General features: G+C 49.0%; 1 protein-coding gene across 2 annotated transcripts in view; it reads left to right on the plus strand.

Moving 5' to 3' along the window:
* Sdk1 (sidekick cell adhesion molecule 1) overlaps positions 1–17,440 on the plus strand; it is a 974,090-nt gene that overhangs the window by 893,446 nt on the left and 63,204 nt on the right. For both annotated transcript variants that reach the window (XM_006504712.1, NM_177879.5), the window contains 3 exons: positions 8,830–8,965; positions 10,028–10,087; positions 11,318–11,419. In XM_006504712.1, coding sequence (XP_006504775.1) covers positions 8,830–8,965; positions 10,028–10,087; positions 11,318–11,419 — 298 coding nt within the window. The remainder of the gene's footprint in view (positions 1–8,829; positions 8,966–10,027; positions 10,088–11,317; positions 11,420–17,440) is intronic.

The following is a 17,440-nucleotide window of genomic DNA, read 5'->3' on the forward strand; positions in this document are numbered from 1 at the left end:
AATTTTGGTTTTGTTTGCTTGTTTACTGTCAGTGGGGTTTCTAGTGAGATTCCTAGAATACTGAAGGTTACAGCTGAGAGGAGATGCCTTAGGCAAATTAGGAGATGTGCCTTAGGCAAATAAATGTTCCTTGGATCTGAATTGATTCTCAGCCTGTGAAAGGCTTCAACCAGACTCTGGGGTGAAGAGCTCCATTTTCTTCTCCTGTCCATAATTCTCTCTGCCTTTCTGACTGCCTCCACTCCTACTGTGCCAGAGTCTACTAGAAAATTAGCATTTTATTTGTAGATGTGGCAGCTGGTATACCAATAATGAGATATGCATCTTTTCCATAGAGGCAGGGAGTGCTCCGGGCAGGGTGCATCTTCCCCTTTGAATGAAGTTGCTGTGGCTATAAGCTGCTGCCAGTCCCAGTCCACAGCAGCACAGGTGTCAAGCCTCCTCCATGGCTGCTGAGCAGCCCCCGTGAAGTGGCTCAGAGCTGCACCAAAGGCACTTGGCATATGTGCCCATCAGCTGTGCCCTCCAGTGTCCAATAGAACAAACAGATTTCAAAAAGCCCAGAGCAAGAGGTGGTCAGTCCAATGTACAATAGAAATAAATGCCTGTCAACCAGCAGGCAATTGAAACACAATTAAAATTATGAGTAATTTAGGAAATTGGAGGCTGGAATGAAGAAAGAGGAGCTGGGTTTAAATATAGATTCTCGTTCCCCATGAAGCATCTCACCTGTAACCTTTTGTTTTTTTAATATTTGCTTTTTAAAAAAATACAAACATGGGCTGTAATTTGAAGGCTGTGGGGCCCTCGTCAATACCTTCCCCACTGTGAGCTGTTGGGCTTCAGGCTTCTTAGGGAGCAGATCAAACTTTGCCTTTAGCGGGGTCCAACTCTGCTAGAATCCTAGGATGTGACTATGTGTCCCAGGTGGGAGTGCTGTCATCTTGTTTGTCCCAGGGCAGGAGGCCTCTAAACTGATGACAACACTGACTGTCCCCATGAGCCTTTCTGTGCACCAGTCCCACACACCCACCCTCATGCTACCCTGGTACCTTAAGGGGGTGTTTGGTTATTTTTCTCCTTGCTGTGACTAAACACCTGACAAGAAGCTAACATAATGGAGGGAAGGCTTGTTCTGACTCACAGCTCCAGTGTGCAGTGCTCCATGGTGGGAATGGCATGACAGCAGGATCTTGGACATCTGCTTACATTGCATGTACTGTGAGGAAACAGAAATGAATGCTGGTGCTCTTCTTTAGAGTGAGGATAGCAGCTCATGGGATAGTTAAACCCATATTTAGGGTGAGTCTTCCCACCTCAGCACACTCTAGAAACTTCCTCACAGACACGTCTGGATGCTTACTGGCAAAGGAGAGACCTGATCACCTCTTGCATAGGCTAAGGGACTCTTTCTTCTGTGATCAAGATGGCAGCCAAGACAAAGGCCATGGGGCCTCAGGCATGTACAGCTGAAACCCCAGGGTTTATTTTCTTTTCTCGCCTCCTGTACTTCAGTACATAGAAGCATGAGAAAGCAAGGAAGGGGGCCTTCTAGCTGTGCCCAAGGGACAAAGAACACATGACAGAGTGACTAGATCTTTTCCAGGGGACAAGATAGAGAAAAGGCCCAGCCTGGGCAAAGACTCAACTGTAAAGTTTCTGGCTCTCATGATGTGGATATGTTATGTTCCCCCCAAAGTCTAATGGGTTGCATGCTTGGTTCTGGACACAAGTAGCCAGCCAGCTTTGGGGCTTCAGGGAGATGGTCAGATAAGTGATCTGACTAATCTGTTGATAGACCCAGAACTCAAAGAGACTGTTGGGATACGGTAGAGCTCTTGAAATAAGGAGTCTGAATATAAGAAGTAGTTAACTGGGAGCATGGGAGCATGCCGTGTGTGTGTGTGTGTGTGTGTGTGTGTGTGTGTGTGTTCACACACACATGCATTTACATGCTCAAAAGTGTCTATTTGTGTATGCCTGTGCATGCATGCTGGGAGTCGAGAGGTGGACATTGGGTGCTTTTTTTTTCTATTGTTCTTCATGTCTTCAGGGTATTCATTTATTTAGAGACAGAGTCCCTCGCTGAACTTGGAGCTTGCAGCTATAGCAACTAGCCAGGGAGCCCCAGTGATTCTCCTGTCTATTCTCCCTGCTGAAGTGCTGGGGTTACAGGTGCCTATGGTCACACCTTGATTTTACATCAGTGCCAAGGATCTGAACTTGGATTCTCATACTTGTATACCAATCATGATGCTATGGAGCATCCCCTTACCTGGAGTGGGCATTTGAAGGCTGTCCTGCCTCTTTCTATAGATCTCCCTCAGCTTCCTGTCCACTGTGAGGTGACCATGTGCTCCCCCTGCCACATTCTGCTGCCCGCACCGAATCAATGGGGCCAAGTGACCAATGGGCTTAAACAACCCCTTCCTCCTTCCACAGGTGTTCATCACAGAGAGAGTATGATGAACACATTATGTGCTCAATGCTGTGTTTGAAATGAAGGCAACCTGGGCCCGCCCCTGTGTAACCAACCCTAAAACACTGGGGTTTAGCCTCAAAGGGGACCCCTGCATTATTTTCTAAGATATGGAGGTCACAGGATTGTGAGCCTAGACTCCTGGTGACCTCGGAAGTCCCCTCTGGATTCAGATTTGTTTTCTCATGCTCTCACAAGACCCTGAATCCTAGGTCCCTGTTGTACCATAGGGAGAGCCTAGCTTTGTAGCCTAACACCCACCTAAACAAAGAGTAAACACTGATGGAGGCCAGCAGCTATGGGACCCAGCCCAGCCCTGTCAGGCAGCTGGAAGGAAAAATGCTTTCTTAGTTACTTTTCTCACTGCTATAAGATGCCTGGCCAAAGTGACTTAAGGGATCATTTCATGGTGGGGAAGCCTGGGCAGCAGGAGCCTGAAGTAGCCTGTACTATTTCCTCTGTAGTCATGAGGCAGAAGATAATGAATACCTCTGCTCAGCCCTCTTTCTCCACCTATGCAATCCACGCTCCTAGCCAGGGGATGTCACCACCCACAGTGGGCAGGTCTTCTCACCTCAATTAACCTAATCAAGATAGCCCCCACAGACGTGCCCAGAAGTCCATCTCCCAGGTGGTTCCAGAACCCATCCAGTTGCCAGTTGAGATTAACTACCACAGAGGCTGCTCCTCTCAACACAAGTCCCTCCCTCCACTCAGTTCTGCCAACCCCTTCTGCCTCTTTCCCAGGGCACCATTCTCCTGTGTAGTGTGTGATGACTCCATCCATTTGAACGGGGACTTTGGAAAAGCCATCCTAGACTCTGAGTCTGCTTTGGATAGGGGTTGGGCAGAGGAGGGAAGCATTAGAAAGAGTTTCCATGTCTCTCTGAGTTTCTGCCCATGCAGATGGCCAGTCTAGAAGGAAGGACATGTTAATGGGGTCTCCCTGCTCTCTAGCATGTTCAACTCGACTCTACAATTGTTGGCTGAGCACCCACAGTACTCATGGCGTGTCTCGGGTGCTGTAGAGATGTGGAACTGAGCACAAGGTGGCAAAGCCTTTCACACTGGAACGGGTGCTGGACTAAGAATTTCAGGCTAAGGGCTTGGAAAGACCGAGTCTAATTCCGAACTTCTTCCAGAGACGCTGCAAGGCATGGCCTCAAAGTTGAAGCAGATGAGGAGGTCACGGTACCAGGATTTAAATCCCCACCTGAATTGCCCATCCTTTTGGACCCATAAGTTCTGGGGAACTACCATTCAGGCACTTAGAAAGACTTCTAAAGCTGCCCATCTGACTTTCACCATGATGTCAAACCACAAGACTAAAGAGCAAATTAAACCCAATGCAGTGCTCCACACAAGCTGTCCCTGAGTCTGCAGCCTCACCAGGCCCTGACTGAGTGATGTCCCTGCCTCACAGGACCTGCCCATGGGCAGATCTGGATTGGCTGCAGCCTCCAGGGAATCTGCTGTCTATGTTTATGTCAGTCAGCATCCTGAACTGTAACAAAACATGTGAGAGAGTTAAGGTAGAAAGAAAAGAGGTTGTTCATTCCATTCACAGTTCAGCAGGTGCCAATCCAAAGTCAAGGACTTGTGGATTAGAGCCTCTGTTGAGAAATGCATACTAGAACAGAATGTTCCCCTCATGGCTAGGAAGTAAAAAGGAAGAGGAAGATAGCGGGTCCCACGGTCCCCTTCAAGGGCACAACATCTTACTAGGCCTTGCTTCCTAAAGGTTCCAGCTTAGAGAATGTCCTAGTTAGCATTATCAGCCTGAAGCCACTGAGACGAGTCTAAATTGATTGTCTTTATCACACCAGTCTGTGAGCATGTCTATGAGGACTCCTTGATTGTTAATTGACGTAAGAGTGTTCAGCCTGCTTAGGCAGCTTCGTTTCCTGGGCAGGTGATCTTGGGCTGTGTAAGAAAACTGAGCGTGAGCCAGAAAGCAAGGCAGTAGGCAGCATTTCTGTTCCTGCTCAAATTCCCTCCTAAAGTTCCTGCCCGACTTCCCCAGCTGATGAACTATGACCCGGAAGTATAAACTAAAAGCATTCTTTCTCCCCTTGAGTTGCTTGTGATCAGAGTCTTATGTCACAGCAATGGGAAGGAAACTGGGGGTGGGTAGAGCACACACCCTGGGGGCTACTGATCCAGACCACAGCAGATACTTGCTGGGAAGACGTACAACTTGACTCTGGGGGCTTCTGATGTCACCTGGCAAATGTGACCCTACCTAGTGCTGATCATCATTGTCCCTTGAGTGGAGGGGCTTGACTCCTCTCCCCCTGCATCCTCGGACGTGACTAGAAACATCTCAGCCTTCCATGCTTCCTTTCCCAAACCTCAGATTGTATACTCAAAGGCTGGGGGGGGGGGGCTGTCAACAGCTGCACATTCACATTTTGTCCCCAGCAAGGGCATTTTCCTTTTCCCAGCATCCTGTTCAGTTGATCATTTGAGTGAATAAAATCCAGTCCTGCCCACTCCCCCACTGTCCATCCCCAGCCCGTGCATCTTCTGCAGTGTTGGTCGGGCTTTAGCAGTCTTCCCACTGGTGTGATCCCAGACTGACGGGCAGGCTTTGAAGGTGACCCTTGAGGAGAGACTGCTGGGCTGGCACTTACAGAGCCCAGCAGCAAGCTTTAGATGTGCCCACTCACCCTCCCTTCTTGCCGATTTGAGTCAGCCCAGATCCCAGAAACCGGAGCACATGCCATCTCGTCTGCCTCGACAGAGTCCTGCCATCTGCACCTCCCCTCAGCGTGAGTGAAGACAGTGCCAGAACCTTCTGCATGGCCACGTGGTGTTATCTGAGCTGCAAGAGCAGGCTCCTGCCCTAGCAGTCAGAGACACTGTACAGGGACATGAATCTCCCTGCTTCTTTGTCAGGGACCTAGGAAAGGAGGGCTAGACAAGTTCTGGCCTGGGACCTGGAGTCTGCATTTTTCAGCCAGGCTGCCCACTCTAGGCAGAGGATCACTGTCTATACCATGGGCTGTGTCATGAAGGACTCTTCCCTCCTTCAGAGGCAGCTTACAAGCCAGTTCTGTCTATCTCCCACGTGCCCCAGGCACTAAGGCGTCCTCAGAAACTGCACACTAACTGCTCACCCACCTCCATGGCTCTTTGTTATCCCTTCATCAGAAAGTCTCATAGCCCCAAGAAGATGGAGGTGGCTAGGCTCAAGGTGCAGAGCTCAGAGACCCTCCATCTCTTTATGGCTCTACCCTGTGCCCACACAAGCTTGCTGAGGGCAAAGGGATGCAGGAATGTAAGATGCCACTGCTCGTCCCATCCTCAACCATGCCATCTCCCCTCAGGAGGGGTCCAATAGCAGAGCCAGCTTCATCCTTTGGGGACCATATATCTGTGAGGCAACTTGCAGGCATGGGAGACAGAGGTGCCCAACCTTTGTGGCTGCTTAGTTGGTAGAGCAGCTGAGGGCAGAGCCTTCTTATTCTTGCTTCAGTACATCGACAGCTCCTTCGTCCTTTCATGTAGATGTTAGAGACATACAGAGAACTGCCTCTTGCTCTCAGAAAGCACTGCCTTCCAGCCTTAACAAAATGTTAGAAGATGGGGCAATGGCCCATCCAGCACTTTCCTTACAAGTATGGGGACCTGGAGAGGCAGAAACAGACAGACCCCTGGGCCTACCCTACTGGGCGAGCTCCAAAGCCAGTGAGAAAGCCTGCCTCAAAAACAACAGGATAGGCTGGGCGTGGTGGCGCACACCTTTAATCCCAGCACTTGGGAGGCAGGGGCAGGTAGATTTCTGAGTTCAAGGCCAGCCTGGTCTACAAAGTGAGTTATAAGCATGTACACACACACACACACACACACACACACATACACACACACACACACGCACACACACACACACGGGGGGGGGGGTGCCGTGACTGGGAGCTGCTGAGTAGTCTGCACAGCATGCCTGGGATCCCTGTAGCTAGTATGTTGACAGATTCTATTTCCAACAGCAACTTCAGTGCTCCATACACACGCTATGCTCCCAACCCATGTGTGTTTGTGGTTGTCAGCCATGTCACTGACATGTGTTCCTGGCTTCCCAGACCTCTCAACTTGTGCATTTGATCAAGCAGCAAGTGCTAGTTGTCTGGAGCCTATGAAAGCAACTGTAGATCCTCTAGTCTTTGAGTCTATGTCATAAAAACTTGACAGCAGGGTGTCCTGGAATGGCTGTCACACATACTTCATAGCCATCAATTGGTTCTGGAGGCCAGAAGTCCAAGGCCACGTAACAACTGCTCCCTCCAGAGAAGACAAACTCCTAGCACCACCCAGCATCTTGAGGTTGACCATGGCCATTAGCTTATAAACATACCACTTGACTCTCCCTCTCCATATCCATGTGGGATTCTATGTGTCCACAAGTCCAAATGGCCCCCCTCCTATGAAGACACCAGCTATTGGACTAAGGACCTCCCAAATCCAATCTGATTTCCTGTAACTAATTATATCTGGGGGAAAAAAAAAAAAAAAGAGGATGAACTGGGTTCCTGAAGGGGAGGCTGGAGCTATATGGGAGGAAACAGCAGGAGAAATAACGAGACCAAGACAAAATTCTGATCAAGGCCCAAGAGTTTACTACGAGTCTGAGCTTATAAAGGGGGAAGGCCCATCCCCTGTCATGACAGGCTCTTGATGCTTTGTTGCCAGGCTGTCAGCACTTGGTCACCAGGCTGTTAGCACTTGGTCACCAGGCTGTTGCTTATCTCGGGAAGACAGGTTCAGCCTCTCAGCAGGTAGTGGTGCCACCAGTGCTCTTTTCTCTTGAAAAAGAGCACTGGTGGCAGAACAATAGACCTATCTAGGTAGGTAGACTCCACCCTAGGTGGTCTAGTTCACAGTGGCAGAACAGGTCTAAGCCAGCCTGCTCAAGGCTGAGGGAGGCTACAAAGAGGCCCAAATAAGGGTGCTGTTTGAGGAGGCTTCTCCAGTCCCCTTACTGTTTCTAGGTTCACCTGACAGAGAGAAGCTCCCTCCTTCTCTGTGCCCACACCTGGCTCTCCTGCCTCACCTCAAGGAGTTGAGGTGGACATAGAATAAGAACTCATGTCTTCTTGTATCAGCTAGGGTTCTCTAAAAGAACAGAACATAAAATGAATATTATTAGCGTGGCCGGGGCCTGGGTAGTCCCACAATGGCTGTCTCTCCAGTCGTTGTTCAGTCCACAAGGCTGGATGTCTCAGCAGCTCTAATCTGTTGGCTGGAGTCCGAGTGGATTCCTAGAGAACTGCTGGTCTTCAGTCTATGCTAGAGTCCTGAAGAAGTAGCTTCTAATACCAGTGAAGGAATGCCTCAGCAGCAGAGTAAATGACCTTGCCAACAAGAGTGAGGACAAACAGGCAAAAGCAAACACTTACTTCCCTCTCACATGTCCTTTCATGTGGGGAGGCCACCAGAAGCTATGGCCAAGACTTAGGATGGGTCTTCCCCCGTGAATGGATGCAATCAATAAAATCCCTCATAGATGCGCCCAAGTGCTTGGATTTTAGTTGACTCCAGATGTAATCAAGTTGGCAGTTAATATTAGCAGCCATCATACCACACACAAGGTCTGAGCATGGCTCCACAGCTGACTCTGAGCCTGGAATGGTCAATATTTTCCTTCTAATAATCTTACATCTTTCCTCCATGTGTGAGTGTGAATGTGAGTGTGAGTGTGTTGTGTGTACACACACATGCAGGTGTACATATTCATACAAACATGGAAGCCAGTGGACTACCTCAGGTAGACGTTGACAATAATTTTTGAGACCAGGTCTCTCACTGGTCTGTAACTCACCAAGTAGTCTAAACAAACCCCGGGAATCCTCCAGTCTCCCTTCTCCCAGTGCAGGATTACATGGGTTCAGGGAATTGAACTCGAGTCTTGGTGCTTGCAAGGTGAGCACTTTGCCAATCTCACCAGCTCTCCTCCTTTGTTTTTTACAATCAAGGACTATAGGCTTGGGTCCTGCATATTGGCTCAGCAGATAAAGCTGCTTGCAGCCAAGCCTGATAACCTGTGTTCAAACGCTAGAACCCACATGGTAGAAGGAAAAAAAATCAACTGAAAATTATCCTTTGACGTCCACATTCATGCCATGGCCCATATGTGGGCATACATGCATGCATAAATGCATGTGTGCCCACATATACTCACAAATAATAATCATCATAATAAAATAAATGGAAACATGATTTGAAAAAAGAACCATGGGATTGAAATAGTGACTCTTCAAGGTGGGCTACTTACACCAGCATAGAGGTTACCGATGTACACATACTGACTCTGGAAACATCCCCAAACGACTGAGTGTACAATGTCTTTGCAGCCTCCCCGGGATGAGAGCCTGAACGGTCTTCTGCAAGGCTACAGGATCTACTACCGTGAGCTGGAGTCTGAGACAGGCATGAGCCCTGAGCCCAAGACACTCAAGAGCCCCTCTGCCTTACGTGCTGAACTCACCGGTGAGCAGTGCTCCTCTGTCCTGGGGGATGATCACAGGAGAACCTCTCATGTCTGTCTGCTCCATGGAAGGCATGCCAGGAGATGCTATAAAGGAGCCAGGGGAAGGCACAGTGAGGGAGCAGGCACAGTGTAAGGTGAAGTCAGTGGGGCACGGGTGGAAGCAGTAGACTTGGAAGCTGGACTGAAGGAAGGGGAACACACTGTGTGGAAACTGGCCTGAGGTGAAGGCCACAACCATCTAATCCATCTGTGGGCTCCTGATCTCTGCTGGGCCTGACTCCACCACAGCCATTCTTGGCTCCGTTAAAAGTCAACTACCAAGGAGGCAGTTTAATTTTAGAAGACCCTGTCTTCCCACCCCCATCTCTGGAAGGAGATTGTCCATTAATTGTATCATAGAAAATTCTCTTTGGCCAGGTGTGGTGGTACGTGCCTCTAATCCAAGCACTTGGGAGGCAGAGGCAGGTGGATCTCTGTGATGAGGAACAGCCCGGGTCAGGGAAAACTTGGGCAGCCCTTCCTACCTAGGTCATCTCCGTCAGGCCAGGAAGATGTCTGATGTTGGCTCACCTAACATGCAACAGACCCCCCTGCTCCACCCCATTTTTTCCACCAGAGGCCCACATGCCAACTGCACACAAACCTGTCCCTGGTGGGCTCTCAAAACATGTAATGAGTGACTGTCTCACACCCTTCAGACTAGAGTCCCACAGGTTGCAAACATCAGTCAATGGATAGTCCTGCATCCCAGAAAGGCCTGAAGGAAACCTCCCCTCCCCCACTGTTACCAATGCCTTTATCATTGTTTCCCTCTGTCAGAGGGCCAGCTCCCCACCACCTGCCTCAGGCTGATGCATCTTGATGTGTTAGGAAGAAGTATGGTAACTGCCAGCAGCTAGGGAGAAGCTCTCAGTCTCTATAGCCCCCAGGGAACTGTGGGAGTCTCCACCGCATCCCATCTACCTTGCAGTGTGCCTCATGGCTTGCAGGGATGGGGTCCCCACACATGGCTTGCAGGGATGGCGTCCCTTTGCACTAACTACCTTCTTCACCCCTTGTAGCTCAAAGCAGCTTCAAGACCGTGAACAGCAGCTCCTCGTTAACCACCTATGAATTAACACGTAAGTGCACAGCCCCGCGGGCCCCAGGACTGCACACAGTGATGCATTTCTGCCCATCCATCTCTCAGAGGTCCAAGTAGAACCAGCCTGGATTCGGGGCTCTAATTGCTCTCACAGACAAGCACACACCACCCTGCATGCTCTTTTCATGGGTTCAGGGAATTGAACTGGAGTCTTAGTGCTTACAAGATGAGCACTTTGCCAACTTACATATCTCACCAGCTCTCCCCCTTTCAGTGGCCACATGCCCACACAGAGGGGAAATATTTAGAGGCAGAGGATAGTGGGGTTCATAATATTGCTGTCTAGCACTTCATCTGACTGAGATGGAAGAGAAAGTCAGACAGGGCAAAATGTCTCCCATGACGCTTTCTCTCTCTCTCTCCCTCCCTCTCTTTCTCTCCCTCCCTCCCTCTATCTATCTATCTATCTATCTATCTATCTATCTATCTATCTATCTATCTCATAGTGATAGTGAAATATATAGGCCACAATTTACAGTCTTAACCATATTTTTTCAGGTTATGAGTATTTCACCTACATGTATGTTCATGTACCATGTGTATGCCTGGTGCCCAAGGAGGCCAGAAGAGGGCACTGGGTCTCCTGGAATGAGAGTTACAGATAGTTGTGAACATCCATATGGATGTCAAGAATCAAATGCAGATCCTCTGGAAGAACAGCAATCGCTCCTACCTGCTGAGCCAGCCCCCATCTTAACTAGTTTAAAGGCAGTGGTCCACTTGCTTTCTCTCTGACCTGAAACCCTCTCCTTTGAATACTGATCCCCCAAGAGCTGGGGTTGCAGTTCGGCTGGTAGAAGAATGCTTGCCTAGCATGGAGAAGCCTAGGGTTCCATTCCCAGCACGGCACAAACAGGTGTGGTAGTGTGAGCCTGTAATCTCAGCACTTGGCAGTTGGAAGCAGGCAGTCAGAAGTTTGTAAGTGCCTAGGTATTTATCTGCTGGCTCTTTCTGGGAGAGTTGAGGGGACAAAGTCAAGCTGGCTCATGGATACTTTGTTGCCCTTCACCTGGGCACAGGTGGGAAGACTCATCTCATTTGATTAATAGTCATGTCAGGAGACATGATGGAGGCATTTCCTAGTCTTCCAGAGAGCAATCAATCTACTTCTCTTCTGAGGTCCCCATTGCCTGGTTGTGGCCACAGGGGAATCTAAGAACAGAAGCTGGTCCATCTATAGGCTGACCCTGTGTGTTTGACCTTGTAGATCTGAAGAAGTACCGGCGCTATGAAGTCATCATGACTGCTTATAACATCATTGGTGAGAGCCCAGCCAGTGTACCAGTGGAAGTCTTCGTTGGTGAGGCTGGTAAGCTCCAAGCCTCTCCCTTATCTTCCAGCCTGACAAGGGCTATAAGAATCAACCAGATAGCTTCAAGAAGCATAGACACTTATGTCACAGTAAGAGCACTCAAGAGGAATGATTTATTTTGGTACCCAGTTTCTATACATTAAGTGGGGAGGGGTGGAGCAACTTCCATCATGGAGGAAGTGAAAGTACTTGCCTACATCACAAACATCCTCATTCCTCCCTGGTGTTCTTTCAGGTAGTAGGATGTTCTGTCAGTCTCCAGGATGGTGCTGGATGCATCCTAGGTATCTCTCTCCCTTTTAGTTAATGCTGTCTGCCCTTGCACACAAACCCAGAGGCAGCTTTTCTGACCTAAGAAATTCTCTGTCTCATCAAGTTCAGGCTGTGTTGGTTTTCTTGTTGCTATGACAAAAAGTAAACTTACCAGTATGTGATTTGCTCTCTTACTGCTGTGACATGAGTAACTTGAGAAAAGAGTTGATTTGGCTCACAGTTTGCGGGCTCACCTTATCTCAGTAGGGCAAGCATGCAGTGGCATCTGGTTACATTGTATCCATAGTCAGGACAGAAGCCAGGCAGCTGGTCACATAGTGTCCGTAGTCAGGAAGCAGAAAGAAATGAATTCTGCTGCTCAGCTCACTTTCTCTTTTGTATTCAATCCAGGACTCCAGCCTGTGGGACAGACTCACCCGCATTTAGGGAGGTCTTCCCACCTCAGTCTAATCTAGAAAACTCTCTTATAGGCATTTCCAGAGGCCTATCTCCTAAGCAGTTCTCGATCCTGTAGAGTTGACCATCATACAGAGGAAGGACTTGTGGGCCAGACCATGTAGCCAGAGGAACATTTGTGCTGTCATCCTCAATAGTTTCTGATGAGAAAAAAAGGCAGGCTTAGAGCAGACAGGTCACCTATCCAAGTTTAGACCGTAGACAGATCCAGCTGCTCCGAAGTCGGGTCTTCCCACCCTCCTCACCTCAAACCCCGCTGCCTGTGACTGTTAATCTTGATTGTTGTCTTGACAAGATCTAGAATCACCTAGGAGACACACCTCCAGCCTTGTCTGTGAGGGGTATCTAGATTAGGTTGACTGAGGTGGGAAGATCCACCTTAAACTTGGGTGGCACCATTCCCTAGGCTAGAGTCCTGTACTGAATGAAAAAAAGAAAAAAGGAAGAAAAACAGAAAGAAAACCAAGTGCCAGCATTCATCTCTCTCTGCTTCCTGACCGTGGATACACTGTGACCATCAGGCTCCTGCCACCATACCTTCCCTGCCATGATGGACTGTGTTCCGTTAGACTGTGAGCCAGAATCATCCTTTCCTCCTTTAAATGCCTTTGTCAGGTGTTTTGTCAAACCACTAAGGGAAGAAACCTATATACCAGCCGTGTGTGTCTGTGTGTGTGTGTGTGTATATACACCCCTCCTGAAGAAACCCATGTCTGACTCCCCCGGACCCCTCTCTTGGGACTACTAAGACTGCCTGCCTGCCCATGCTACAGTGTCCCTGGAAGTACTTGCTGCCTTCAATGTCACCTGCTCCCCAACCACCATGCCAGAGGCAGCTCTTCTGTGCCTCAAACAATACACATCAGTTCCAGGTCCCAACTCACTTCCCTTTGCTCCACATCTATCCTGGGGAGAATTCTCTGGAAGGAGGAAGTAGTGGACCAATGCTGCATCCCTTCCAGGTAGTCATCAACAGTCTCTGCTTCTCACATTCAAGCAGCAGTCTAGCTCAGGGCCCAGAGCAGTAGTAATGGTTCTGACTGGCAGCAGTCAAGCTGGATTCACTCGTGTGTGTTATGCATGTATTTATGTATGTGTGCATGCATATGTATGCACATGTATGTATATATGTATATACACGTGTGTACATATGTGTTTGTACAGGAGTGTAGGTACATACCTGTGACTGAATACGTATGGTATTCAGAGAGCAGCTAGTTTCTCTTTCTATCATGTGGGTCCTGGGGATTGAACTCAGGTCATCAGGCTTGGCAGCAAGCACCTTGACCTGCTGAACCATCTCACTTACTCATTCCTATCATAACCACCCTCTGAGCATCCCACACAAGGCAGCCTAAAGTGCTCAGGGGCTTTTACGGAAGCAGAGCTTTGGTTTCAAACAACTGTGGTTTCATAAGTGAACTTGTATGTCTGAGTGATGACCCTGCCTTTTGCTGGCTGTGTGACCTTTAGGACAGTACTCAACCTCTCTGAACTCTAGCCTTTAAGCATTGTGGCATGGTATGGAAACCTGGGAACCATTGTGAGGAAACTCAGGTTCATATCCCAGCTATGGTTCCAGCTCACCTGCCCACAGAGAGACTCTGGAGACCGTGCCTGGCCTGGCAAATTCCCTCTTCGTGTTTACTTAGCGTGCTTGCAGCTCCCATGTGAGTTTCTAGAGGCATCTGGTCAGCTATGGGATAGAGCTTAGAGAGTAGATGTTCTCTCTGGGTCCCCTCTTGATCAAATATGTAATGTTTACCTCTGTGAGCCTCAGGGAAAAAGCAGTTTGTAGATGCCTTTTCATGGAGGCCTGAGTCTGAACACCAATGTTACAAGACAGGGAGAAAAATAAGTCTGTCAAAATCCAGGCCACAGGAGGCAGAACCTCGCTCCAAACAAGACGTGCATGAAAGAGCCTTGTCCATGATATTTGCATGAGCTCAATTCTAGTATAAGACCCACGCTGGGGCTGGGGCTGGGGCTGGGGCTGGGGCTGGGGCTGGGGCATAGCTCAGGTAGCACTTGCTCAGAATATCTAAGTCTCTAGCATATATCTTCAACACCATGCAACACCTGTTTATTTGAGACAGCCTCATGTAGCGCAGAGTGGCCTGGATTGGATGACCTTGAACTCCACATTCTTCTGCCTCCATCTCCCAAGTGCTGGGATCATATGCATGTGCTACTATGTCTGGGTCACACCATGCTTGGATTGAACCCAGGCCCTCCTGTATGCTCAGCAAGCACTCCACACCTCTAAGGTCTGAGGTTGGAGTTTGCTGTTTGGTAGAAATTGAGCTTCCTCCAGATGGTGGAGAAGCCGTCTCCTACCCTGACCCCCGATACCACCCAGCCACCAACAGGGACTCAGCTGTGATTGAATTCTTCTTACACATGGACCAGTCTTTGGTGGGTTTTTCTCGGTCTCTGCCAGCCACCTGTGTCACACCGTCACACATGGCTCATATTTAGCAACTCTGGTCATGGTCTTGGTTTCCAAAATTTCAAAGCTATTTTATAAGTCTGACAATCACTTTGGCAAGCACAAAAAGAGGCAAATTCTGGGATTTTGATGGGAAGTGAATTAAATGACAAACTGATTTAGGGATTGCTGATGCTTTCCTCCTGTCCCCATTTCCGCTTCAGGAATTGGCTGGCGCCCGTTCACATCCTGTGGTAGGGCTGGCAGTGTTCTCCATGCAGACTGCTCAGATAGTCGCTGCCAACAGGTTTTCCTGCAGTTTATTACGAAGAGGCTGTAATGACATGTCCCTGCCCTGCTCATAGCTGCTCGAAGCCTGAGGCAGAGGCTCACATCCCTGCTGACATGCTGTCAATCTTAGTTCAGCAAGAGCCACCCTGGGGCCAGGGCACGCTCAGGTAGAGCGCTTGCTTAGAATATCTAAGTCTCTAGCGTGTATCTTCAACACTGCAAAAGCAGGGCTGGCAAGATGACTTGGTGGGTAAAGGACTTGCGGAGCATGCATGAAGACCCGAGTTCCATCACCAGAACACAGAGGAGGGGGGAGAAGAGGGAGAGGGAGAGCGGGAGTGGGTAGGGGGAGGGGAGAGGGAGAGAGCTTAACATTGTGGCATGTGCTCAAATCCCAGCACTGGGGATGCAGACAGGCTTGATCTTACGGCTCAGTGGCTGTCCAGCCTAGCCTAGATTACTTGGCAAGCTCCAGGCCAGGGAGAGACCCTGACACAAAAAATCAAGATGGACATTGCCTGAGGAACAACACTAAAGGTTGTCCTCTGACACACACACACACACACACACACAAAACAACCGCATATATTCTTATATTCACACATACTCATGAATGCACGTTATGTATGTGTACATACAAGGGGTGGCCTTTCAGTCCTCTAGAGAGGAGATAGGATGTGCCCTCTTCCACTCAAGGGAATTCGGTACTAAGTGTCCACAAGCAGCTGAAGTGTCTTTGGCTCCACAAATTTTCCCAGAAGAGCAGAGGCACACACACACACACACTTGATGTTAGCTATTACTCAGGCCCAGTAGGGTTCTGTGGCTTTTGAGGTACACGGCAGGCACTGTGGATGGCAGCAAAGTCCCTTGAAACTGTGAACCTGCTGTTACTTCACAGCTTTTCAGAAAGTTATTACATCCTAAATTTTTCTTTTGTGTATGGAGGACGCACGTGTGCCACAGTGTGCTTGTGAAGATCAGAGAACGACTTTCAGGAGTCGGCTCCCTCCTTCCACTGTGTGGGTCCCAGGGATCAAACCCAGGTCATCAGGCTTGGTGGCAGGCTTTAGTTTTTTAATTATGTGTCTTTGTGTGTGTTAGTATGTGGATATGTGCACCTGAGTGCAGTGCTTATAGAAGCCAGAAGAGGGCACCAGATCCCCTGGAGCTGGAGTTGTAGACAATTAGGAGCCACTGGATGTGAATGGTGGACCAGAACTTGGGTTCTCTGCAAGAGCCACCAATCCTCTTAACCACCACATAAGCTGTGTGTGATGACATCACCTGTAGCCCCAGCATCTGGGAGGAGGCAGGAGGAGCATCAGGAGTCAAAGGTCATCCTCAGCCACACAGTGAATTTGTGGCCAGCCTGGACTATGCCAGGCTCTAAATGAGAACAAAAATCACACTGTAAAATGTGGGTCTTACCTTTCCACTGCTCCTACAGGTTCTTTTAATTACTCTTGGTTGAAAAGAGGAAAAGAACCACACTTCTGGCTGTTTCAGCTCCCTCTAGTGACACATTAAACCAGTCCTAGAGCCCATTAAGTGCAATTAAAAGGATTCAGAACTGTGCTAGTTAGAATATGTGTTTATAATGAAGAAAGTGGCTGTCACTCAGGGGCAATGATCACAGTTACCACACGTCCCAGGACTCCACTATCCCATCAGGTTCACTACCTCCAGGTTCACAGTGCTTAGGTAACCTTTAACCCAGCATACCTGTGAAATCACAGGTACCACAGGGGGTCCCAGTCAGTCAATCTACCCATGCTATATGTAGACAGGACAAAGTATTGAATCAGGAATATGGGATGAGTGTCCCCTGAGAGCCGCCTGTCCCCACAGACACCCTAGAGGGAACACTAGACTCCATTATATACAGGCTCTGACCTCAGAGGGAAGCAAGCTAATTGTTGTCATGAGTCTGGAGCCAGAGTGCTAAATAAACAGGAAGAAAGGTTGAGACTGTGAAGTGGGGGTGTCACAGTGTTCCCAGAGCTCAGTCCTAGTGAACAGAAGAAGGCATGGTGATAGAAGAGAGGAGAAGAAAGAAAGATGGCTCTCTACTCCTGAGCCATGTCCCCAGCCCCTTACTGGGGGATTCTAGGCAGGGGCTCTACCACTGAGCCATGCCCCAGCCCCTCACTGGGGGATTCTAGACAGGGGCTCTACCACTGAGTCACATCCCCAGCCCCTCACTGGGGGATTCTAGGCAGGGGCTCTACCACTGAGCCACACCCTAGCAACAGGATCTTTGTAGTCTTTTCTCTTCTCTTTTTCTAGATTTCTGGGCTCCAAAGCCTTACACTAGTATGGCTCTGCTGAAGAGCCATTAGACCCTGGACTCTATCCCTGACGGGCTTTATCCCATTCATCTACCCACCCCCACCCCCTTTTTTTTTTCCTATTACCCTAGTCAGGATCTACAAACTTGACCTAAGAGCCAAAGCCAGTCCGATGCCTGTTCTTAGAGATAAAGCTTTGCTGAAACAGTTCCACCTTTCTCTATAAGGCTTAAGTCAGTGGTTCTCATCTTTCCTAATGCTGTGGCCCTTTAATACAGT

This window comes from Mus musculus, chromosome 5, assembly GCF_000001635.26.
Source record: "Mus musculus strain C57BL/6J chromosome 5, GRCm38.p6 C57BL/6J".
Classification (NCBI taxonomy): domain Eukaryota; kingdom Metazoa; phylum Chordata; class Mammalia; order Rodentia; family Muridae; genus Mus; species Mus musculus.